This window comes from Xenopus laevis, chromosome 4S (assembly GCF_017654675.1).
Source record: "Xenopus laevis strain J_2021 chromosome 4S, Xenopus_laevis_v10.1, whole genome shotgun sequence".
Lineage (NCBI taxonomy): Eukaryota > Metazoa > Chordata > Amphibia > Anura > Pipidae > Xenopus > Xenopus laevis.
The window spans coordinates 48735671-48761619 of NC_054378.1; the positions used below are offsets into that span (position 1 = coordinate 48735671).

The 25949-nt window shown below is 37.7% G+C and overlaps 1 protein-coding gene across 1 annotated transcript in view; it reads right to left on the reverse strand.

Annotated features, from left to right (window-relative positions):
• Nucleotides 1-8260: 8260 nt before the first annotated feature.
• LOC108704068 (thyrotropin-releasing hormone receptor) overlaps nucleotides 8261-25949 on the reverse strand; it is a 28472-nt gene continuing 10783 nt past the window's right edge. Inside the window, exons 2-4 of the mRNA XM_018240450.2 lie at nucleotides 23614-24188; nucleotides 22338-22761; nucleotides 8261-10931 (exon numbers count right to left, since the gene is read on the reverse strand). Coding sequence (XP_018095939.1) covers nucleotides 10527-10931; nucleotides 22338-22761; nucleotides 23614-23990 — 1206 coding nt within the window. The 5' untranslated portion in view covers nucleotides 23991-24188 and the 3' untranslated portion in view covers nucleotides 8261-10526. The remainder of the gene's footprint in view (nucleotides 10932-22337; nucleotides 22762-23613; nucleotides 24189-25949) is intronic.

Here is a 25949-nt window from a genome sequence, read left to right on the forward strand (position 1 = left end):
CCAGATATAAAAGTTTTGTCTTGTTGCTGCTTTATCATTCTTATGAGAATTTATTGCATTTACTATTGCATTCATAAAATCTTTGTAGGTCTTAATGTCTAGCTGGGCCTTTAATGTCAATCTTTTTGTTTCTAAAATATTTTGATTATTTTGATATTTCTTTATTCCTCTTTTTTTTCAATCTAGTGCAACGGGCAATAATATAACCAATCCTAATATCCTATTGGAAATATATGAAATAACTTCTAAGGACACACTTAAGTGTTTCCCATAGGATATCAGGATTTGTTCCAGGTAAGTCATTTTCTTTAAAACATTGCATCTATATTTTCTTGTTTAATTCGTATGTGTCCATTCATTCTCTAAATGAATTCTGGCTTGATAGTATTAGGGATTTCAAATAATATAGTTACAAGTGGATGGTCTAAAAATGTAATTTGCTCTATAGAATCTAATTTAAGAAAATATAGCCAATTTTGTGACATGAAAATATAGTCCAATCTAGCATAACTGTTATATGCCTTGGCGTAATGGGAATAATCCTTGTCTCTGGGGTTCTGAAGTATCAATTTAACCTTGTTAAGAATGTTAAATGAAAGAGATTTATTTGAGGATGAATCTTGTAGAAGATTAAAAGGTGAATTAAAATCACCTCCTATTAATAGCAGGCCTTCTGAGAATAACTCTAGCTGGGTTGCTATTTCAGTAAGAAAATGAAGCTGACCATAATAGGGGAGGTAATTGTTTGCTTCCGTAACAATATTATTAGCAAGAGCACTTGCCACTTAATTCTACATGGTTGTTAGCAACGATAAAATACATGAGTTAGAACTTGTGAAATATACCCCTGCCAGTGAAGTAGACTTGTTTAGGTGGTAAATATGCAGCCTTTAGTTTTATACAATAGTTGAGCAGTTCAATCTTAGTGGAAGTTAGATTGTAGTCTTTCATCAATCTGCAAGTGCTTTGGTGTAGAGTCCTGCACAGGTCCATTTTTTGGAACCCGTACCCTACCCATACCCGCAACCTGCAACCCGGACCCGCAACCCGCATGCTTACCCGCATGCTTACCCGCTTGGACCCGTTACCTGACCCGCAAGTACCTTATCCGCAACCCGGACCCGCTGACCATCAAGAATCAGGAAGTGCTGTCCATTGTAAACCGGAAGTGACATCATCGGAAGTAGACGTGATCAGAAAAAAGGAGTAAAAATTGCTATTGAGAAGACCTGCGGCCTGACCTGCGGATACCCTACCTGCTGCAGGACTCTACTTTGGTGTTCTCTTCTAAGCCTGTTTTTCTGACTATTCATTGGGATATAAGGCAATCTCTGTGTATCGCTGTTCAGCGCTGGCCCATCATCGACATCAAGATTCGCTACACATATTCTTTGAGAAAACAGCTTTATTCAGGTTCCATAAGTGATAGCAGGCAGTGGGTAAGTGGTAGAAACTAACGCCTTTCCCGCGAATAACTAACGAAACGCGTTAGTTTGTACCACTTACCCACTTCCTGCTATCACTTATGGAACCTGAATAAAGCCGTTTTCTCAAAGAATGTGTGTAGCGAATCTTGATGTGGATGATGGGCCAGCGCTGAACAGCGATACACAGAGATTGCCTTACAGATGCCGGCTTGGAGTTGCCGGAGTATCGCGAGAGCTGCGGCCAACACGCTACACGAAAGGGTGAGCTCCGTTTAACCTTCACTACCCGTTTTTCGCATTATTCATTGGGATATATTTACCAATGAATGAAGTTACAGATCGCCGCAGTCTGCTGAAATACCGACTCCATTCATTTCTATGGCATTTTTGAAGGCGTATTTATCAAAGGTTGAACTTTCACTTTCACCCATTGATAAATACTCTTTTAAAAATCCCATAGAAATTAATGGAGAGAGGACTGTGGTGATCTCAGACTTCACTCTCTGATAAATATAGCCCATTGTTGGTATCTAGGTTCAAATGTGAGGCTTCACCATCATCATCTTGAATACAGCCAGGGAGGGGGACCTCTTATAGCTGAAGCTTGTTGAAAATATCTTTAGTCTCTCTTGGTGCCCTGAGAGTAAATTGCTGTCCATTTTTGATGATTATCAAGCAAAATTGGAAGCCCCAACAATATTGTATGTTATTTATTTTTAAAAGATCATTAAAGGTTTTAGTTGTTTCTTTTTAATCAAGGTGTACCTTGACAGATACTGGAATAGGAGAATATTCTTGTCTTCAAATGTGATTTTGGGTACGGTTCTTGTTTTATTGAGGATTTCCCCTCTCAACAATAAGTCATGAATACAGAATAGAATGTCTCTAGGCACATCAGAAGGAGCACTTCTTGGCTTAATGACTCCATGTTTCCGGTCAATTTTAATCTCCATATGTGCTTCTCTGCCCTAAATGCTATTACAAATTTGTAGGAGGACCATATAAATCTCATCCTTAGTAATTGTCTTGGGTACTCCCCTGACTCTTATGCTGTTTCTTCTACTCCACTCCTATTTTTTATGTTGTCAATATGCCTATTGACTTTATCTAATTGTTGCTTTAGATTTTTTTATGATGTTAAGTAGTGTCTTTTGATTGGGCAGTAGTCCACCTTGTTTTTTGCCCATGTTTCTGATGCTCTAAAGGTGGCTTCTGGTGCTGAGGTGTACATAGCTTCATTGTTGTCCTGCCCATTTGGTTTGTTGGCCAGCCATGGCCCCTGGGGCATCAACATATTTTTGCCTGTGCCATTCAGTGGTGTCACTACATTGTGACACAAAGCTTTTTCAGATTAATTCAACATATCCTGAATGCCTTCATCATTGGTGCTTGTTGTGATGGCAATGGTACTTGTAGTAGATAAGGATGATTGCTCTTGCCAACACCACAACGGAGGAATGCACTTAGCTAACAATATATTAGAAGTCCATACATTTTTGAATTTAGGAATATTTTATTCACAACATTATTTTACTTTCCTCTAGACATCAGGGAATCTGGTTCAAGTTAGCACAAACAAGGGTCCTGCAGACAACAGCTTACAGGAACCTTACAAGCCCTAGACATCTTCAACTATCCCCACAAGTTTGCATCCTCCTCCTAACTTTTCTTGGTCTTGGCAAGTTTCTCCATCTCAATTTATCATAGCCAAAACACATAAAAAGAAAAAGATATAATAAACTATGAAATGACCATATATCAAGACAACACAGTTGATGTTTCTATTAAACATTGCCTGCAACAATATTTATTGTTCTTGTTTTTTCAAAATGCAAGTCAATGGGCGTCAGAATAATTTTTATGGCCAACTTTTTTTTCTGCTGTGGATTTTTTGCCGGTGAATTTTCTCCACAGTTTCACAAATGTATTCGCCTGTAGCAAACTCGGAAATTCACTGCAGAATCGCGCCTGGCAAATTTATTGGCCCATCACTAGTGTATACTAATAATTTGGATCTACAGACACATTCATACACACAGACCCATATGTCTAATTAATAACAGATTTGCCAATATGTCTACTAAGAATGCTTACTTATTTAATCTCCCGGCCTGGGCAAAGTAGTTTAAGAGCAAGGTTTGATTTTCTGTACATAAGTTGGTATGAAACAATACCCTGTATTGGAGTTGGATTTACATTGATGTCAAACTTCTTGCTTCTAATAGTATATTCAAAAATTATAAGTGTATGCTATAAGTAGACCATTAGAAGGGAGAATATTTGATGAATAAATACACTACCCAGGTTCTTGAACAGTATATCTATATACATAATATATCTACATTTCCAACACATTATCTGACCTCTATTTGTGGTTCTTAAATTTACACAACTCTTGATTAACAGTACATTACTTTTCCAATGGTGACACAATGGCTTGGCAGAGCAGCGGAATCAAATGTGTTAACTGTTTCTGTGTTCCTATTCCAATCATGTTCTTACCAACTGTAACAGCCCTGTCTGCTCATACTTTGTATCCACTTTACTTTAGAAGTGGTTCTGCAGCCTGTACATTGAAGAAAGGAGGAACATAATCAGTATGTTTGATTGAATATGAAATGTTCAACCTAAATGGCAAACACCTGCATGAAAGATGTAGAGTGTCCTTTTTCATAGAAAACAGAGATTAGTGATCACATATTATTTTCTGTATGGAAGAACATATTAAAATGATCAGCTAAAGGAATTCTAGAGCATGATTACAGAATGAAGTAAGTTAAAAATCCTTGTGCTTCAAAGCATGCAGGAATACTTTCATAAAACATTCCATACCCTCACTAAAATAAAATGAAACACATTCTCGAGAGTTGCCTTGCTCGGTCTTCTAAATTTAAATAAATGAGCTAAGTTCTCAAAGCCAGTGACATTGATATACCACATAAGTCCAAATGATTAACTTCTACTGCATTTTAATTCCTTAAATTGGCATAAGTAGATGTTTCTGGGCCTTGCAGCAGCAGCCAGCTTTTTAATTTCCTCATCCTCTTTTCTAACGACTGTTAGACTACTAGCACATACATGGATTATGTCTGCTGCATGAACAGTTGCAACAGGTGACATGCCTGCAATGTAAACTTCTGGGTGGGGACCCAATAAAAAAATGCAGTTGCATTCATGTCCAATTTCCTACTCCACTATGGCCACTCCATAGTTATACCAAACTTTTGACTTAATCTGCCCAGATGTGTAAACCCCCATCCCCCCCCAAAGCCCCAACCACCAATCTTGGGGCCTCCTTTGTGTGGCCCTGATTGCAATACAGGATGGTCAGGGAAGGGTCTTAACAATAAAAGGATTAAGGCCTTTGAATGCTAGGGGGCAGGAGCACTGAGGCCAACTGGGGCCCTGATTTGAACATTTCATTTGAACTCCTGAGAAGTGTTGGGAACACGGTACTGGTATTATTGTGTAATAGCCCACAGTTGTAAAAGTGTTTTAATAAGTTTTGTTGTACGAGGTAATCTAATTTATGCTGATCACGTGGATGGTACATTTTATTGTGGGGGGGCCCCTTGTATTTTAAACTTAATTACATGTATATTTTGCACAATGTTTATAATACTATTTTGAGTATTGCCAATTAAGGGACACAATAAAAGGTTCCCAACTTGTTTACTAACTATATTGTGTTGGTATTAGTGTGCCCAACAATACACCACTGGTCTATCATTCAACCACATGAATACAGTGCTGCGGTATTCTTGGGGAAGACACAGTTCTCTGTGATCCATTTTGGAAAGCAGAGGCCTGTGGCCACGTTTAAGGTGCAAGAAAAGAAAATTGATACATTTTACATTAATACAAAGGCAAGTATAACATTTACAATTTGGTGTTTTCTTCACCCCAAATAAAAAATAACATCCTGGCCAAGAGTTAAATATTTTATTTTTGACATTCTTTGCTACCTCCAAAACACAAGACCACAATAATGGAACATAAAAGGCACACACCATACAAACAACTGTTAAGAATGCAATATACAAGCAGTGTTCTGTACCATCCTGCAGGATTTGGGTTTTCATAAAGCAGACGCCTCTTGTTGAGCTGTCATTGGCAAATGTCAGTGCAGTGTTGGCTGATTTTTATATTAAAAAACACATTATGGAAATGTTAATTTACTGTTTCTGAACAAAAAACAGAACAAAAATACAATTTGTTTTACTTATTAACTTAACCCACTTAACCCCCCCCCCACACACACACAAACTCACATATATTAAATGCAGTAAGTTTGGCCAGTGCCAGAACCTATAGTAACTAGGGATAAGCAAGAAAAAACACCCATAGGTGGTTAGGGCAGGTCGTCTGGTGACTAATCGCCTCTTCTTCGAGGCGACAATCTCCCTGAACTGCCTTCCACCTGCTATAATTAGAAAATGCCAGCGCAATGGCACTCGCGGCGCATCGATTTCCAAAGTCGCCCAAAGTTGCCTCACGAGGAAACTTCAGGAGACTTCGGAAATCAAAGTGCCGCAAGTGTATTGCCGTGGGCGATTTTTCATTTTAGCAGGGGGAAGGCAGTTTGGGGAGATTGTTGCCCCGAAGAAGAGACGATTAGTAGCCAGGCGACTAAATCTCCCCGAATCTGCCTGTGTGCCCCTGCCCTTATGTAATAAAAGGCACTAACTTTTCCCAGTAGCAGTAACCCATAGCAACCAATCAGCAGGAAGCATTTACTGGTCACCAGTTCAAAAGCAATCATCTTATTGGTTGATATTAGTGACTGCTCCTGGGCAAACTTAGTGCCTTTTATTACATAAGGGGGATATGTTCCAAAATCTGAAATTTAAAAAATGATGCACGGTTTGAAAAAATGACGCTTGAACCGACCATTGACTTCAATACATTGAGGACTTTTTGGGTGTTTCTCAAATTTTTGGTGAAGCAGAACGGGTCAGAATCACGCATCTCTATTAGCAACCAATAAGATGTTTGGTGTTAAAGGGGCTGTGCACCTTTAAATTAACTTTTAGCATTATGTAGAGAGTGATATTCTGAGACACTTTGCAACTGGTTTACATTTTTAATTTGTGGTTTTTGAGTTAAGTAGCTGTTTATTCAGCCGCATGCCAGTTTGCTAGGACCCAAATGTCCCTAGCAACCATACACTGATTTGAATAAGAGACTAGAATATGAATGGGAGAGGCCTGAGCAGAAAGATCAGTAATAAAAAGTAGCAATGACAATACATTTGTAGCCTTGCAGAGCATTTTTTTTTTACATGGGGTCAGTGACCCCTATTTGAAAGCTCGAAAGAGTCATAAGTTGAAGGCAAATAGTTCAGAAACTATAATAAAGAAAAAATGAAGGCCAATTGAAGTCACTTGGAATTAGCCATTCTATAATATATTAAAATTTAACTTAAAGGTGAACCACCCCTTTAGTTAACTGTTAAATGTTACCTGCTGACTTGTTGCTATGGCCAAATTTAGTGCTTTTATTACATGACCCAATGAGTTTTCTTTTTATTAAATGCATTTCAGAGTCTTTTGTGGATTAGATATTCAATCCATTTCTCAAATTAAAGGTACAACACCATTCCCAGAAGTAGTTGAGATTTAAACCGCAGCACAGCGACCTGTTTATGGGCTACAGGCTTGTTTGTTGTTCTGTTTAAGCTGGTTACTATTCAGTCAGATTATATGAGTAACATTATTTACATGGGGAGCAGCAATCAAAATAGGGCAAGCAAGTCATTTGAAGATCTGTGAGCTATGTTTTGAAAATAAGTGTTAAATCGCAACATTGCAGTTTCCAATACAGTAGATGGTTTACTAAGGCTGAAGGCACACGGAGTGTTGGCTCCGCTACTCTTAGTCAGCATTTATTTTTTTTTGCTAGCTAAGAGACAAAGATCCGCTTTAATGGTAGAACGATCCAGTGAGTACTCGCACACCCTAGCCCTCCCAACGATAGAGATCCCCGGTGCACAGCAAAATGAGGAAACAGCAACCTCACGATCCAATGGCAACATGAATTCACCGGCACACAGGTAATGCAAGCAGGTTATACCTTGCTAAGTGTTTATTGCAGCATGCAACGTTTCGGGGTTGCCCCCTTTATCAAGCATGATGCTTGATAAAGGGGGCAACCCCGAAACGTTGCATGCTGCAATAAACACTTAGCAAGGTATAACCTGCTTGCATTACCTGTGTGCCGGTGAATTCTTGTTGACAAAGATCCGCTTCCCTCCCCAGCTCTAAAAAGCGCAGCTTCCATTTCAGGTCGGCTCAAAAACATGAAAGCAGGCATATTCGGTCCAACCTCAGTTCCATGTGCCTGCACTTAGGCAGAAGCTGCACTTTTTAGAGATGATCCATTTCTCTCAACCTACATACCTAGACAATGCTCTGCATGCCCTAAATGATTAAAAATCTGATAGTTTATGAAAATATATATATCAACATAAGTAATATTTTGGTTAGTGTTAAGCATAGATAGATTAACCATTTAAAGGAAAAGGAAAGTAATTTCACAATTAGGAGTGCCAAATAAAAGGCACCCCCTAGTAAATATATTTACTTACCGGGTTATTCCAGCGAGCACCACTAAGCAATTCTCTTCTTTCTTCAAATTTCCCGGGGCAGATGCATGTGCAATAGAATGAAATAGACGGCTTTTTAGTTAAAGTTCGGCTTTTCACTCTAATGCGCAGCCGCGAGAAGAAAGAAGAAGCCAGAAAAGGATTGTTTTGTGGTGCTCACTGAAATAACCATGGGACGGTTCCGTTTTCTGCTGATAGGAGCTCCGGCCCTGGGTTTTAGGTAAGTAAATACATTCACTTGGGGGTGCCTAACATTTGTTACCTGCAAGTGTGAAACGACTTTCCTTCTCCTTTAACAAGAACAGATAAGAGCATTATGAAATAGAAGATGTAAATGGAATAAAAATTAGCTGAAGGAATAAAAAATGGCATTTAATAATGTAATAATGCTCATTAGGAATTTTGTTACATTGTGAACTTTAAATGCATATTGCAGACCAATTTCAAGGTAGTGTTATTTTAGAGCAAAATTACAAATTTTTCAGCAACACAATTTAAGACATACGCTGTGTACTGGCAGAACTCGCAATAATGTGTAATCTTATTTTTGCTGGCAGTTGAGACTCTACTTGGGTTATTTAATTAAAATGCAACATTTGCTACAGGCCTTGTCAGGTATTTTTCAAAATACAAATTTCTCTGCAAACCTTGCTTATCCTACTTGGTGGCAATGCTTTCATGGCTGTAGAGAAGTACAAACACAGAGGTTTGTTCTGTCACTACTGGCACTACATTAAAATGGAATAAAAACTCATCAAGAGCTATTTTATTTGTGTATGTCTCTATACATAGGGCTGCTGAACTATTTCATTAAGACAAGCACTACAAAAATGATGTTCTGGCCACCTCTAAATGGTAACCTCTCTCTCCAAGTCATACATATTCCTGGATTGGCATTCACTCATGTGCACCAAAACCCTAACCCCTGCTGTTCCAAAGAAGTGAAGTACAGAGATGTATACCACATTGCTCAAGGCAATACATATATTTTTATCCTGAACTTGATAGGAGTTTCTTGCTGAGCTTCAAGATAGCACAAGAACACCTGAGGCTATACTCGAAACAATCATATGGTTTAAATAGGTTTTTAAAAAGTTGTTCCAGTTTATATACAAGGTTTACTTTTTCATGTTGATCCAGCTAAGCTAAATGATAGGGACGCCATGTACATAACTTCTTTTTATATATATATGAAGCAAGCGATCACTGTGTCAATTAATAAGGGGCAGATACGTTTATGCTTGCTTAGAAGATGTACATGAGAGATTATCTGCCTTGGAACTAGGTGAAATGAAAAATAAAATGACACTGCTGATACAGATCTAAATTTGAATCAAGGTATTGGAACCTGATGCCACCCAGAAACAACTTTGGTTTTACTGGAGCTTTTTTGTCATTTGTTTTATAACACAATACTTACGCCTATAGATTAAGTGTAACCCTTCATTGAGGTATAAGGAACACGTAACATACAGGAGAAGTATAAAACATTTTAAATGCTGGTATGAAGTTGAAAAGAGATCTAGCTGAATGTAAATATATATGCATAACCACTAGCAAACCTGAACAACTGTGCAACATATACAATATAAAGAGGTTTCTTTATCTTTTTTTTTCAGTAAAATAATCTTCTTGTCTTGTATTGTTATGTCACCTGTAAAGAAGATATTTTTGACCTTTTTCAGTTCAAGCTACTCACCATGGCAATGTAAATGTCTCCTTTAGCTTATGGCAGAGTTAGATAATAATTGTTGTAGCAGTTACCGTACTACTGCGTTTCCAGACGCTACATCAACTGATATCATCAGTATTTCCACTTTGGGCTCACCTAGCATGATCAACCCAAGAAAACAGTGTAGATTCCAAACAGGAATGCTAAGAGTGAGGTCAGTTCCAGCTACTTCCCCCATAACATAAACTATCAAAACATTTGACTGTATGGTCTACATCATCTCCTTGACCTGTTATGCTGACTCATCTTGACCTCTCCTATAATTGGTATTACAAAATATGCATATTTTTGTAATTTGATGAATAAATGTTACTTTGCTGTAACAACTCCATGCCTGATGCACTTGTACAAGTCTCTGCTCTTTACTAAGGGTAACAGAAAGCTTCTTGGCAGAAAGTGCAGTAGTTTCTTAAACTGGTTCCTTTGACTAATTTGGTTGTTTACAAATTAATTAGATGGTTGTTGTCTGTGGCTAAGTTGGTGAACTGTAGGTAACAAGCATTACGTGCCTTACCTAAATTAGCTATCTTAAGTATAAGGGAGTTTAGGTCAGTGATAGTATCAAAGCTCTGTATATATTTAATTTCTTGGGCTCTGTATATAGCCCCATTTATGACCTATACCTTGAACCAACAATTTCCCTTTTTTAAAATTCATTGGGCAAACATTTAAATAGTTTTTCTGACATTAATAAAAGTTTTCACTTGGAATACAGATTATTTTCCAGGTACACTGATATTCATGAAGGCATAGACTTGACAAGTTAAACCACACTGTAGTAGAGATCACCTTCAAGACCTGCTTTACTGGTCTGTTTGGAAATTATATTTGTTTTCTCTACGGTTGGCTTGTCCTGCTTTTCCCCACCAGTAATGACACCATCTTTCACCATACTGTAGCTTGTAGTTGTCATGTATATGCTTCTTCTTTGCGTCTCCTCATGCCCACACTTACACAGTCTCTTGAAGGCAGTACGGAACTTCTGAGACATAAGATTGTAGATGACAGGGTTGATGGCACTGTTAGCATAGACACAAATGCGGCAAAAAAGAAGGAACCAAGGATCTAGGTAAGGTTTGTCCATAAAGGAATTGACCAAAACTAAGGTTCGGTAGGGCATCCAGAGAAGTGCAAACAAAACAACCACAACTGCCAACATTTTTGTTACCTGTAAGATATAACGAAAAAGTTTATTCACTAACTAAATTTTAACTTTTTATGTAGGTGACAACATTGTTTAACAATAAACACAATCAACGTTGCTATGCCAATTCTGTTCTTACCAAGTAGGACCTACAGATCCAAGTATTTACTCAAGGCTCTAATAAACCTTGTAGAACACATCCATGGGACACAATCATTGTGTAGGTGCAGTTACAGTATATGCTACACATACACATGGGGTTTTCCAGATAAAGGATCTTTTTCTTACTTTCAATCACATTGAGTATAATAATAAAAAAATTCAGATGAAATAGTATTGTTTTGAAACCAAAATGGATTTATGTGGCTACATCAGCTACAAGGTAGTGTTTTATTATTACAAAGAAATAAATTGACAGTTTACGTGTTAAAAATTGAAAAGAACCAATTTTTTAAAACTCATGAATTAAAAGGGACCCTAAGGAAGCAGGTACATGAAAAGGGCATAGGGCGTTTTTTGGGGTTTTTTGACAAACAGACTCTATATCATTCATGAATTCTAAATATTGTTGCAGGTATTTTGGGGATTGCTGGGACCTGGACAGTTCTAGTATTTAATTTATAATGGTTTTATTTTGTGTATTAAAAAAGCATATTCTGGCTTAGATTGGTCAGAGTGTGCTAGAGGGGTTCTGTACAAATGTGATAACACATATATTTTCTACAAATGTATTATTAAGCCAACTGGCAGTCTGTGACCTCGGCCTAGAAGCTGCCAAACTCAACTAACAAGGATATTTCCCCAAAACCCCATGTGATTTCCATAAAGGGTTTGTTTACCTTTCAAACACTTTTTTCAGTTCAGACTCTTTTCAATTGCTTTCCTTCTTTTATCACTTATATTTTTTACAGTGTTTCTAAAATTAAAGTTTAATGTTTCTGTCTCAGGTGTTACAGTCTGGCAGCTCAGGAATCCAGGTGCAGATTTTGAACTGTTACAGTTTGCTACATTTAGGAGTCTATTTATTAAGCCTCAAAGTTTATGGTTGAGTTTTTAAGCAGGGGAAAACTCAAATTTTTAGAGGAAAAAAAAAGAGTTTTTTCCCCCCCGAGATTTAATAAGCTCCATAGCTACTTAAAATCTGAATCTGAAAAATACTCCAGCTAAAACTTGTCAAAGTCATGTAAAAGTCAATGGCAGATGTACACTTTTGCAATTGGAAGATGTTTTTTTGCCTTCATGATGTTCAAGGGTTTCGGCTGTTTGATGCTGGTTTTTGTTTGAAAACTGTCAGGTGGCAATTTGAAAAAGTTGCACGGTTTGAATTGTTGCACGTTTATGACAAGACTTTTCCTACACATGCTTTTTTTCATTCAGATTTTATAGTAAATTAAGCCAAATTGTGGCCGGGAGTTTGCTTGAATTTTTATTTTTAATACAATGAGAACATTTTTAGTTTTAATAAATACTCACCCTTAGTTGATACATTTCTCAACATCTGTGGAATATCAGCAACTACTATATCAATTCTAAAAGCTGCCTTTAATGAAACTCAGGGATTATGCTCAGCAGGGCCAAAGATAAGCAATGTATCAACTAAATGTATCAATTTAGAACAGAGTCGGCAACTCTACCTGTGGTCTATACTGGCTACTGCTCCTTCGGCTTGACCAACATGATGCAGTATGGCTTGGGACTGCCTGATGATATCAGTGATAAATCCAGCAGCAGGCAATAGTCTAATTCAGGGATCCCCAACCTTTTGAACCCGTGAGCAACATTCAGACATAAAAGGAGTTGGGGAGCAACATTAGCATGAAAATGTTCTTGGGGTGCCAAAGAAGTGCTGTGATTGGCCATTTAGTAGCCCCTATGAGGATTGTCAACCTACATTGAGACTCTGTTTGGCAGTACACCTGGTTTTTATACAACCAAAACTTGTCCCCAAGCCTGGAATTAAAAAATAAGCTCCTGCTTTGAGGCCACTGGGAGCAACATACAAGGGGTTGGAGAGCAACATGTTGCTCATGAGCTACTGGTTGGGGATCACTGGTCTAATTAAAGGCTATTTTAGCGTGCCAAATACAGTAACCTGTGTTGGATCAATTAGTTGTGGTGACCAAGCCTCTTGTTTCGTGTCCCTGTTCCTGGTTCAGTTTCCTGAATCCATTCTACTGTAACTCCTGTTCCTGCCCTGTCCTCACTCTCCCATATTGTTACTCAATGATTTTGACCCTTGGCCTGATATTTGACTCTGCATGTTTTTTGCCTGCCCTGCCTTTAGGCCTTTCTCAAGGACTGTGTTTTTATCGGTGTACTTGTTCTTAGTGGTGTATCGCTGTAGTACTACCCCACCCCGCTAAAAAAAAAACCTTTGGAGGGGCTCCGTATGCAACAACTTACCCACCCACCCCCTCCTGGCCCACTTATACCTTCCTGCTACAGATAGTTTGCAGCAGGTGCACACATTTTAAAGCAGTAGAGTGGCTATAGAGGAAACAGACACCTGCTTTCTCTATAGTTACACCGCTGCTTGTTCTGTTGTTAGCACCATATACTTGCTGCAAATGGTTATTTGAGATTGGCTCCTTTCAAACCAGCAATTCATAACACACTCATATATGATAATAGATTGTTGTGTATGCTTTAGGGATGCACCGAATCCAGGATTCGGTTGGGGATTCGGGTGGATTCAGCCAGATTCAGCTGAATCGTTCTGCCTAGCCGAACCAAAGGGGGTAGGGAGGGAAATTGCGTGACTTTTTGTCACAAAATAAGGAAGTAAAAAAATGTTTTCCCCTTCCCACCCCTAATTTGCATATGCAAATTTGGATATGGTTCGGTATTCGGCCGAATCTTTCGCAAAAGTATTCGGTGATTCGGCCAAATACAAAATAGTGGATTCAGTGCATCCCTAGCATGCTTCCACCATAAGACTTATTTATACACATGAACTTTATCCTTGATTCTAGCTTTTTATATTTTGTATTATTATTTTCCTTTTTTCACACATTACTGGTTGCGTGAGCGGAGTTCATGGTAATTCCCTGTCTTTATTGTTCAGTGGCATGATACATGTGACAGTTGGATCCTTCCTGCCCTGTATTGGATTGAATAGGCAGGTGTTATTTTACATTTTAGTGTACGGGCACACCCCTACTGTATATACATGTGTATAAACATATAGAAATGTATGAATATGTGTAATATTTTATAGCACAAAATATTTCATTATAGTAAAACTGACATACAGAGTATATCTGGAAACTGTCTACTTTCTAATTACAGAGCAAAGCACATCAATAGTAACCATGGCACCACTGAGCCTGTAGCATGAATACTGGGTTCTCCTCTACCTCTCAGCAAACTGTTTGATGTTGTCTTAATGGATTCCACTCACAATTCATCTCTTATCTCAATTTCAGAAATGTTAGAGGGAACTCCCAATTAAATCCAGTCATTTTAGGCTTTTATAAATCATTCATTTGTATGAAACATGGTGAACTGTACCCTGTGCACTGTAGTTTCAGTAGCCATTCCAAAGTGCTTCAGTGGGGGAAGGCAGTGACTTTGATAATAGGATTTTAATGATTGCGTGGTTTAACCCTTTATGTGCCAAAGATCGTAAAGTCAAGAGCGCCAATTTAGTAGCAGCATAGATTTTATTATCAATTCTTGGTTCCACGTTGATCTATGCTGCTACATAAATCAAAGTGCTTTGACATATAAAGGGTTGAATAGAATCATTGAAAGCCGGGCCAAGGAGATTTGGCACCCATGGCAGGGGTTTGAATCTGTGCCCCTTCTCTTAGTTATACAGTACTTTACCCTTTTGATCCCAGCCTTTCCATGCTTTAAAGGGGGTCCTGCACCCAACACTGTTGTTTGCATAGCAAAAGAAAATGTAATATTAAGCAGATTTCCATTATGCATTAATTAAAACAGTGGTTTTATAAGTATTGGTAAATGTAACTACTATTCAAAGCAATATATGTCTGACTATTCTTTGTACTGCTGGCTCTGACAATGTTGCAAGCCAGCTGATTAAAGACCTAGAGGAGACCTGACTCCTGTTACAAAGTTTTAAGGGTCAAGAAAAGTAATAGACCCAGCCACCACGGGAGACTTACTGCATAAATTCGGAGGGGTGGGGAGTGAGGGTTACAGGACTTGTTAAGTCGAAAGCCAGAAGTGACGCCACATGCATTACTTACATACATTGGGAGTGCTGTACTGTTTGGTGCCTAGGATGGAGTGCGCCAGGCCCCCCTGCAAAAAAATCTTCAGAGGGGCCGGCACACTCCGTTGCCCATCCTCCAATAGTCCCACCCACTTTTTGTCCTGCCCCTGCCCTGTCTCCGCCCACGTGATTTCCCCCCCCCCCCCTGTTTCCCGGGCCCCCCTGTGACTGCGGGATCTGCCCCCTCTATAGTTAAGCCACTGGTGGCACCAGACCTAAATACAGCCCTGAAAAAATGGATAAATATTGCTTTTAAGGGAAATTATAGTATCAAAAGAACTTTGAAACCATTGGATTATTTGAAAGTTGCCAAGAATCCCATTTTTCCTTTGGATGTAGGAAGCCTTTAATACTATAGTCCTTCCCCTTCAGTCCACAGCCCAACATTCCCATCCCCCAACACACATGCAGCATGATTTGGGGGGGGGCAGGCCATGGTTAGGTCCTTCATGTACTGCATAAAATATGTTTAACCCCAAATAGTGCCCCCTGCTCTTACTCAAATAAAATAAAGCCATGGTTCTTAGCTGAGCTGGCTGCCCTATTTGATGTTCCATTCACTGTGGCAGCCACAATATGTCAGCCATGCCATGTCTGAGCATCTGCACCTACTAGTTTTTATTTTGATTGATAATGACAGTGCAGCAATGGCGTCTGGGCTTCAAGACCCAGGAGCAAGCCAATGTTTAACATAGGGATATTTCAAATGGTGCACAATTCTGCATGCTTATATTAGATGGCAGGGTCACTTAAAGCCTGTCAGTCCCATCAAAGAATATTGCTTTAGTAATTTCTAGAAATAACATTTTCTGTATAAGAGACAGCCTAAATAACCCAGGTAATTATTCTTATATGGGTGCCCTGCTAAAAAGACAGAAAGGATCAATCACCAACAAATGCAGGTAGAAGGAGAGTTGCATAACTCTATGTATTACATCATGGCAACAGTGTAGCAGGAGGACTAAACCAGTTTAATCAGCCTGCCTGTTATGGACAAGCTGCTGTTGTAATTTTTGCCTGTCAATTCACTTTAAAGAGTAAATTCTGTCGTCTCTATTGGAATCCTTATTTCATTTCAAGTGCCCTCAAATTTGTCTGGTTGAGTTTTTAAGGGGGAAAGAAACTCTGATTTTTCAAGATTTATTATACTCCGAAGCTTTTAAAAATTTGAATCCAAAAATACTCCAGCTAAAACATGTCAAAGTCATTTAAAAGTCAATGGCAGATGGTCCCTTTAACAATTGGAACATGTTTTTTGCCTTAATGATTGTTGAGAGTTTCAGGCTATTTTGACACTGGTTTTCATTTGATAAAACGAAAAATTTTAGTTATTCATGCAATAATCCGATAAAGTCAAGTTTTTTGGACGACAATTTAGAAAAACTTGCACAATTTGAATTCTAGCAAATTAGTCAAGACTCCAGCATGGACAATTTTCAATCCGGATTTTAAGTAAATTAAGCCAGATCGTAATTGGGAGTTAGGTTGAATTTTTATCTTTAGTATAATGGGAAACATTTAAGTTTTAATAAATACTAAGTTTAGCTCTTAAAAATAGCTTTTTTACTAAAAATGGGTAAATTTGCTCCTGGGTATTAACCCATAACAACTAATGAGTAATTAACCACAAGTAGAACAACAAAAAGAAACATTGGTTGTCATCAGTTACTGTCCTGGTGCAAATATGCCAAATGTTGCCAAAAGGGCTGGTTTTCAAGGGTCTATTTTCCTTTAAAAGTTATGGGTTACACACTGCTCTAGTTGGAGACATAACCCAGAGTTAGATCAATATTTATGCTCCATTTGTTTCTGTGCCTTTTCTAATTCCTGCTGGACATGTTACTGGATTACTGGATATTCTGCTGCGGCTGACCCCTTATGAACCAATTTTTTTAGCCAAATGTTTACAGAGATTTGCTTACAGGCTGACGTGGAACCCCCGCTGCAGCTACCCATCTCTTCCATCAGACAACTTATCCCTAGTCAACAGCAGAAATGTTTAACTAGTTGTATTGGACTCAATCGAAATTAATTTTGCTCTTTGCAAAATGCAGAGAAACATGTCATATTACATAGACACTTTATTTTATCTAATAAAATATAATAGAAATCCAATTATTTATTGCATGTTACCATAGATTGTTTGTAACACAGATTTGCAAACAGATATTTAATGTACCCAGCTCTGGTTATCAGCAACGTAACTAGAGGGGGTGGACCCTGGCGCGGGGCTCCCGCCCACCTCTCTACACCAGGAATCCGCCCAGAATCAGCGGCGTGCGAGCTGCTGGGGGGCCCCGAGGGGGTGTGGGCCCTGGCCCAATCGCACCCCTGCTCCCCCGGTAGTTACGCCACTGCTGGCTATTTAAAGAACCTTAATGAGCCAAATAGCTTCTGAGCAAATCACTGGGCAAATCCATTCTTTTTCCTAATTGCTTCATGTTGTCTGAAACATTCTGTTCAAATTTCGGAAAAATTTATGAAATGTATAATTCTTAGTGCAGTGCATTCCAGTGCAGAATAATGTGTTATGCAGCAATAATCAGTATATTGTAAAGAATGAATGAAAAGTCTCTCTCACAGTGCAGATAATGTGATTAAAAATGGTTCAAGGAAAAATACAGTAAAAGTAGATTTTTGCTGTTAGTTCCAGTCCTAAGGCCCTAGCCCTTGATCAATAGCTCTACCCCCAACCACAGGTGAAGGGGGTGTTGCTGAGAAATCCGGGGCCATGTATTACCACAAAAAATAAATCTTTACTTAGCTGTATTAATTGCTCATTGGTCTCCATTTTTAAAGTTCAATCAAAATCTGTTTGATTTTTTTTGCGCTCATGTCAGTAACTTTCAAGTTGGTTCTGAAGCCATAAATTGCGCAGTTTATAATTTTGATATACAAAAAAACTGTATTCTGATTGTTCCACAAGGTTTACAGGCTGATCTACTCAGCTTTCTATTAGAGTGTTTAAAAAAGCTGGGTACAGAGACTAGAGTGCTTTCAAGGTATCCACAAGGGTAGCTCTGTCTGACAAGACATGGCCATCCACTGGGATGGAAGGGAAGTCAAGTGGTTTTTTGTGCACTTGGACTTACTGCTTATTTTTCACAAATCCCAGCAAGCTTTTACATTTAGGTGTATCTATTCATTGTTAGTTCAACCTATATAAACCCTGTATGGTCTCAGCATTGAGGCTTTCCTCTACCTTGTCTTGTTCCAGACTTGTCTAGTCCTGCCTTCTCCACTCTGCCTTTCCCTTTTTGTTCTGGACCTTACATACCTTTGCTTTAAAGACACATGTCCTGACTCCAGTTTTTAAGGGTTCGTATAGGCTGTGCAAAATAAAAAATGTTTCTAATATAGTTAGTTAGCCAAAAATGTAATGTATAAAGGCTGGAGTGACTGGATGTCTAACAGAACATAACAGAACACTACTTCCTGCTTTTCAGCTCTCTAACTCTGAGTTAGTCAGCGACTAACAGGAGAGCCTGTGACACCGCTGTTGCTGGACGCCGGAGGAGGGTGTCAGTGAATAGCCAGGGAGAAGAAAGATTTCTGCAGTATGGATGGTTGCCTTTTCGCTGTTTCTGAAGAGGACAGGAAGTGGACTTTCTGCAAGTTATTTCTTAATTATGGCTTTGCTATTTAAAAGTTTCATTTGACTTGGTGTTTATTTTTTGTTGTGCACTAACGAATTTTTTAAAACATTTTTTGATGTTACTGGTCCTTTAAGGGGGGGCCACATGGGACATAACTATTCAGTGAGTTTACAGTTGATCCTCAGTATTCAGCTCAAATTTAAAAGCAAACAGTTATGACCCATGTGCCCCCCCTCAAGTCACTGATTGGTTACTGACTGGTAACCAATCAATGGAAAGCAAGAGAGCTGCAAAGCAGGAAGTAGTGTTCTAGCTATTATGTTAGACATCCAGTCACTCCAGTCTTTATACATTAAATTTGTGGATAACAAACTATATTAGAAACAATTTTTATTTTGAACTGCCTATCCATTTAACCAGTTTTTATTTTTACACTGAATTCAAGCGAGGTTAGTGCCAATATTAGCTCATTTATTAACTGGAACTGATATTGGCTAAAAGTTAACTCTCAATGGTATAAGACCTACTGCATTTCTTTTAAAGGGGTTGTTCACCTTCCAAACACTTTTTTCAATTCAGTTGTTTTTAGATTGTTCCCCAGAAATAAAGACTTTTTTTCAATTACTTTCCATTATTTATTTTTTACTGTTTTTCCAAAATCTAAGTTTAAAGTTGAAAGTTCGTGTTTGAGTGTGACAGCTCAGTAATTCAGGTGCAGACTCTAAGGGGTAGATTTACTAAAGGGTGAAGTGACTAACCCTAGCTACTAATGGTCGCTGGCGTAACTTCACTAGCGAAAGAGATAGACTCTAGCGGTACTTCTCTCCCTAACGCCTACAATTCTGCAACATTTAGTTGATACAATTAGTTGATACATTTCTCAGCAGCATCTCTGGAGTATTAGCAACTATTGTATCAGTTCCTGTAATGAAACCTAGGGATTCTGCTCACCAGGGACAAGAAAAGAAATGTATAAACTGAATGTATCAATTTAGAACAGTTTACAGAGTGGCGACCCCCCCCCCCCAGAACTGCTTCACAAGGTGAAAAATTACACTTTACACTTCAATATTAGAAAAACAGTCACACATAGAAAATAGAAAGTCATTGGAAAAAGTCGTTATTTCTGATGATCTATCTGAAAACAGCTAGTTGTTTGAAGGTGAAACACCCCTTTAAGTTTTGCAGCTGGATGAACTAATTGCAGACTGGCTGGCCTTTGCATCACCTAAGCAAAAGGAACCACATTTTACAAGATACAAGGAATCACCATGAGACATTTCCCGTTTTCCATATTTCCCTCTATTTCTCGGTGTTCTAAATATACTGGGTTAATTTTAAGTGTCTTCTGCATTGGCTTAAATAAGTATATATATATATATATATATATATATATATATATATATATATATACATACAGTATGAACTATGCCCAGTCAAATGTTATATTCAGTAAAGAGCTGTCTGTTAAAAATGTTACAAATATGTATTAATAATTTATTATATCTTCTGTCAAATTGTATGTTTTATGCTCAGATCATCCCAACCACCTTTGGATTAAGAGAACCTCTTTTATTTACTTCCCTACTTTAATGGTATTCATATAAATCATGAAATGAAAGAGTAAAATAATCCAGTCTCCCAGCAGGAGTACATGACACATCATTTCTCATCCTCTACGAAGAAACATTCCTTCTGCAGGTGTCTTTATTCCTCTTTTTAATAAACAATACAGTGACAGATAGAGCAGAGGGACAATTTGTAAAGAATGTCTGACTTACTGCAAGAAAATCCTATTTCCGTTTTATTAGCACTGGCTGCTTTTAATCATAGTGTTGTCCAAACATACAGCTCAGCACCTCTGAAGTCGCTGCTGCAATTTAAGCCATCAATCACATTCTAATTTATAAAAATTGTACCCCAATAATATACAGTATGGGTGATTGAACGCTCAGCAAATAATTAAATATCTTCTTATTAAAGACTCTACAATTACTGTTCCAATTAAAGATCCATCAGACTCATGCTTTTGATATATCTTAAGCTTTTATAATATTATATATATATATATATATATATATATATATATATATATATATATATATATATATATGTGTATAACTGGTTGGTGCGCATTCCTCTCTTCTGATATAGCTTTCTCTCCATGCGCTTTGCCACTGCCATTATGTCTACAGAACAGTTTCCCTTTATTTCATTTTATTCATATTCATTAAAATAATTGCAATGGGGATGCTGGATAATTTCCATGCTGTTATAACATTTGTAGAGGATATTGTTAGCCCTTTAGTGGCTTTCCCATAATTAGCTAACTATATGGTTATGTTCTAGGGCATACATTTAACTGCCTAATAATAGCAACTTAGCAAGAATAATAGAGAATAGGTTAAACTATACAGAAAATATGCCAGCCCCAACTTAAATGCTAATCTGTGCAGTGGATACTGCTATCATCATGTGTGTTGGTTTAATTTATTTTTATAGATAACCAAATTAGAAATGTGCTATTACTGTATTCATATCTGTATGGGTTCTCTTTTCCAGAAACCTATTAACCAGAAAGCTCCAAATTAGGGGAAGGCAATATACCCTAGCCTCCATTTTGAGCAAATTTTTGAGCAAATTTTCAAAATGTATTTCTGTTTTCTCTGTAATAATAAAACATTTCCTCGTACTTGATGGTAACTAAGATGTGTATCCTATTGGGTTTCATGTTTAAATATTTTTTAGCAGACTTAAAGGAGAAGGAAATTTAAAATCACTGTCTATTATTCAGCAACCCCCAGTGATTTTCACTTTCTTTACCTTTAAGTTATAGTGATCCAAATTATGGAAAGACTCCTTCTACCCGACTCAGTTCAGAGTGAAAACTCATGGACGAGATTCGATTTGAGAAACAATTCAATTCAGAAAAACTTACCTCACTGTTTATCACATGAAAACTCTATTGAAGTCTAAGGGAAAAAACTGGAAATGAATTAGGAGAAAAGTCTTCTCTCCTCAAATTGAATCTCATCATGAGTTTTCACGTGATAAATCATGAGATAACTTTTACTCACTGATTTGAATTTGGCCCCTTATCTGAAAAACTCCAATAATCTTCCAATAATTTTTAAAAAGCTCCAGAATGCTCTTCCTAGACTGTAAAGAACAGCACATTGACTTTGAGGAGAAGTGGTGGCAAACATTTCCTGTTTTTATAATAATACAGTTACTATTACACACTCAACATTACATTTATTTGGATGAACTTTAATAAAACCTCCTCTTGGATATCTATTCGAGCCTTGGGGCTTTACTCAATTCAGCACTGTGTATAATGCAGTCTCACACCTCTACTTTAGAGTTTTTTTGGGTTGTAATACCATATCCAATTGTACTGTTAATTGCCTAAGCTAAAACACTTTTCAAAATTTTTTTATAGAGATCATCTCTGCTTAGATACTAACCTTTAATTCTTGAAAAACTTTTATATAAAATGCATGCTCTGTAACCTTTTGCCATCTTTCTCATACATTTGGCTGCATAATAGTTCAGTTCATCTGGTTTTGATAGAATTGAAGGATTGTTGATTACCTGTTTTCTGGAGCTCAGAGCCCCCTTTGTTTTGAGCCGATTACTTGGCTTGTTGCCTTCTGTGTCTGATTCACTTTTTTCTTTGGAACTTTTCTCTCTCCAGCGCTCAGTTGTGCTCTCAGGATGCTGGGGAATGGGACTGAGAAACAAAATTCTGCCAATAAGACCATAAAGGATGGTGGCTACAAGCAGTGGTGTGACGTAGAATATTGCAAAGTCAGCTAAATAGATCGGCAAGTAGAGGTTTCTGGAGACCTTGTAGCCACACTCAACTTTTTGACTTTTGTTCACATGGATATCCACCAGAAAGAACCAAAACATACAGTAAATTGAAGTAAAGATCCAAACAATGGCAATAATACGTTTAGCCCGGGATACAGTGCAGACAGTTTGTGCTCTCATAGGATGGCAAATTGCAATGTATCTATGAAATAAAAGTGCATATATTACTTGTCTGAGATAAATTTCCTCATTAACCCAATATGTTTCTTGCAAGATGATAAAATAACATGAAGCTTAGCTGTGGATTTACTTTCGCCCACTTTACTTGTATATTAGCGGTAACCCAGTTTTTGAGATTTTTCCTAAATATAGCACCTGTTTTGTGTGACTTTCCACAAAATAGTTAGTTAATATGCAGTTTCTATTATATGTTGTTTTTAACATAAATGCGATTTAAATTCAAGGAAGCAAGGTGATTTAATTCATAAGTGAAATAATATTGATCCTTGATCCCCAAATGTACAATATCTCAGGTGTCATATACAGCAAATCCCTGTGAACTGGTTATTAAATTAACAATTACCCACTAGGTGAGTTAGATTGAGGAGGGAGGAGTCAACAGAACTACCTGCTTCCATAAGGGGTAGTGTTTGGCATCATAAGTGACCACCACCAGATTTTATATATTCACACATCTCTTCTTCTTCTTAAAGCCCAGAAGTTGGACAAAGAATATGGAACTTAAATAACCAGTTCTTTACCAGTCACAGTAAACCAATTTGTGGGATCCTATTGTGCCATATGAAATAGTTAAAATAATTATGGGACCTTGTTAAAATATTGATTATGGAAATGTCAGGGACTAGCGTTCTTGCCTGAACGTTAGCCAGCAACCAAGGGTACTTAATGTCTAGAAAACCATAGCTCATGGGGAAAGAAGAATGAAAACTTGTGTTAAGGGAGAGCATTACAATACAACCCTTTTACTTGTATTATTTAATTCCAATGTTTTAAATTAATGTTCTGGGTTTTTAAAGATATTTTTTATAATTACCTCTCCACAGTGAATGCTGTGATAGAACATGATGAGGCATTAATCCCCAGATACTGGAAATAGGTTATTCCCAGGCAGCCAGCGTGCCCATAAATCCATGTGCCTGCCAAACTGTCTGACACATTTGGCAATCCAGCAGCTACCAAGACCATTAGATCAGCTACTGCCAGGCTAACTAAATAACAGTTTGTTGGGGTTCTCATATCCCGAGTAGTGAACACAACCAGAACCACCATGATGTTTCCAATTATTCCTATGCCACATATAAATAAAACTAGGAAAACAGAGATGGCTTTGTACTCAATCATGCTAAAAACGATGTCATGGTTAGCCAAAGAGATGTTAGTAGGGCTGTCAAATTTGCTATTGTTTTCCATTTTGCTGAAACTGTTATGTTTGAATAATGTTCAGGAGTTTTGTTTTGTACTGTTGTCACTGTTGCTTCATTACACAGTGTTGGCTGGGTAGTTCATGCTTCATGGTGAGACTTGAATGCAGAGCATTTTCCAAAAATGCTTGTAATATGAACACATGGTGCAAGGTCCAACAGACTCCAATTTGAAAACTGTAATTATCTGGAAACAAAAGAAAAATTAAATAGATGGGGAATTCACATTACACAGGGTGAAGGTTCAATGGCATGTTAGGAGGCAAAGTGGAAAGTAAAGGGGGTCTGTTCCAGTGAAGTATTATTAAAATGAAGAATAGATATTGTTGGCTAAACTATGATGACAATAAAATGGAATAAAAATGTATACATAATATGACACGAACACTAAATAATTTACACTTAGTCGCATAAAGCATATATGCATAAAAAACAATCAAGGACTGCTTGGGAGAATCTGGAGAAGAATAAGAGGGCATTTAAGAAAAACTAAAATATACACTGTACATTGTGATATGCTCAGTATGCAGCCCAAAATGGAGCTTTAAAAAGCTACACATATTAATTTAGGATATTGGTAGGCTCAATTGCTCAGTTGTTATGTAAAATCATATTTTAAAATTAACAGCAATTTTAAAAGTTGAGACGTCATTTCACAGTTAGTATGGAAAAATCTGTATGTCCATTCTCCACCTCTTGTTAGTAACTTCTTGGGGATGGCCTTGGTGTGTATAGAAGCACTAGTAGAAATTAAAAATGGCAGTCCATGGGGTTGCAAGTGAAGTAAACTTAATCATTGGGATTCAAGTCAACAAGAAAGCTGGTGGGACTGTAGCAAACAGTAAAATTGTTAATTATTTGTCTGCCCCCCCCTTCTGTCATTCTCTTAAACCCAAGTATAGCCATCATGAAAGGGAAATAAAATAACTGAAGGCGGAAACCGAGCCAGAAGAGTTGGGCTTGATGAATTTCAAAGAAAGAAAGTGTGGCAGCTGCTACAGATATACTGTAAAGTAGCATTCCTCCAGAAATGACATCCAGAAAAAAGAATTTTCAGTACAGAAGGATACTGTTAAAAGGTTAACTGGGTCTCAGTAACAGGCGCCGGGGATGGCAGCTAAAGATAAAAAGATTGCAGGCTTCTTAAAATGGTTTCCAGACAGAGCAAGCATCACAAAATGAAGATGAAAAGAAAGCATGGCACAGCAGGTAGAATGAGATTAGTGGTTGTGAGTGGCATTAGGTACAGTAAAGATAAAATCCAATAGGATTACTGGAAGAGGCTGGATTATGATGCTTCATCCATTAACGGAAAAAGGCATGATATGGCCATAATTTAGCTGACAAGGTTTGCAAAGTGGAAAACCGATAGGGCAGAGCTTGCTATGTTTTCAATGGGAGGATGGTAAATGTAGAGGAATAGTATAGGGGTTTACACTTATTTAGTTGTATTTCTACATATGCTTCTATAAGATTTTAATGCTACTGTACTACTTCTGCCAACATAGATTCAAAAATCCTCCACAGATTTCCCACTTTGCACCTGTGCTTGCGTTCATAAATAAGCCCTATAGAGTGGTAAGATTTTCCATTTGGTGGATTCCAGCCAATCTGCCTCCATTAAGCAACAATATTTGTAATAACATATCATTTATTTATAATACCAGATTTAGTGTACAATTTTTAATCTTAAATGTCTTTAGTTCACATTCAGCTTGTGACTCAGTTGTAACAGGTTCAAGAGATAATTTGTATTAAAGATAGGCTATACTATTACCATTTGCATTCTGCCCATTATGTTCGCCCACTGACAAGTTTCACTAAAAGATATTGCCAGTAAATCAGCCCAGAAATTAAGCTAACTGAGAGCTAAGTATAATACAGCACACAACTATAATAATTTAGGAGGAGGGGGTTTGTCATTTTACTTAAGTGTGTTCTCCAGTAC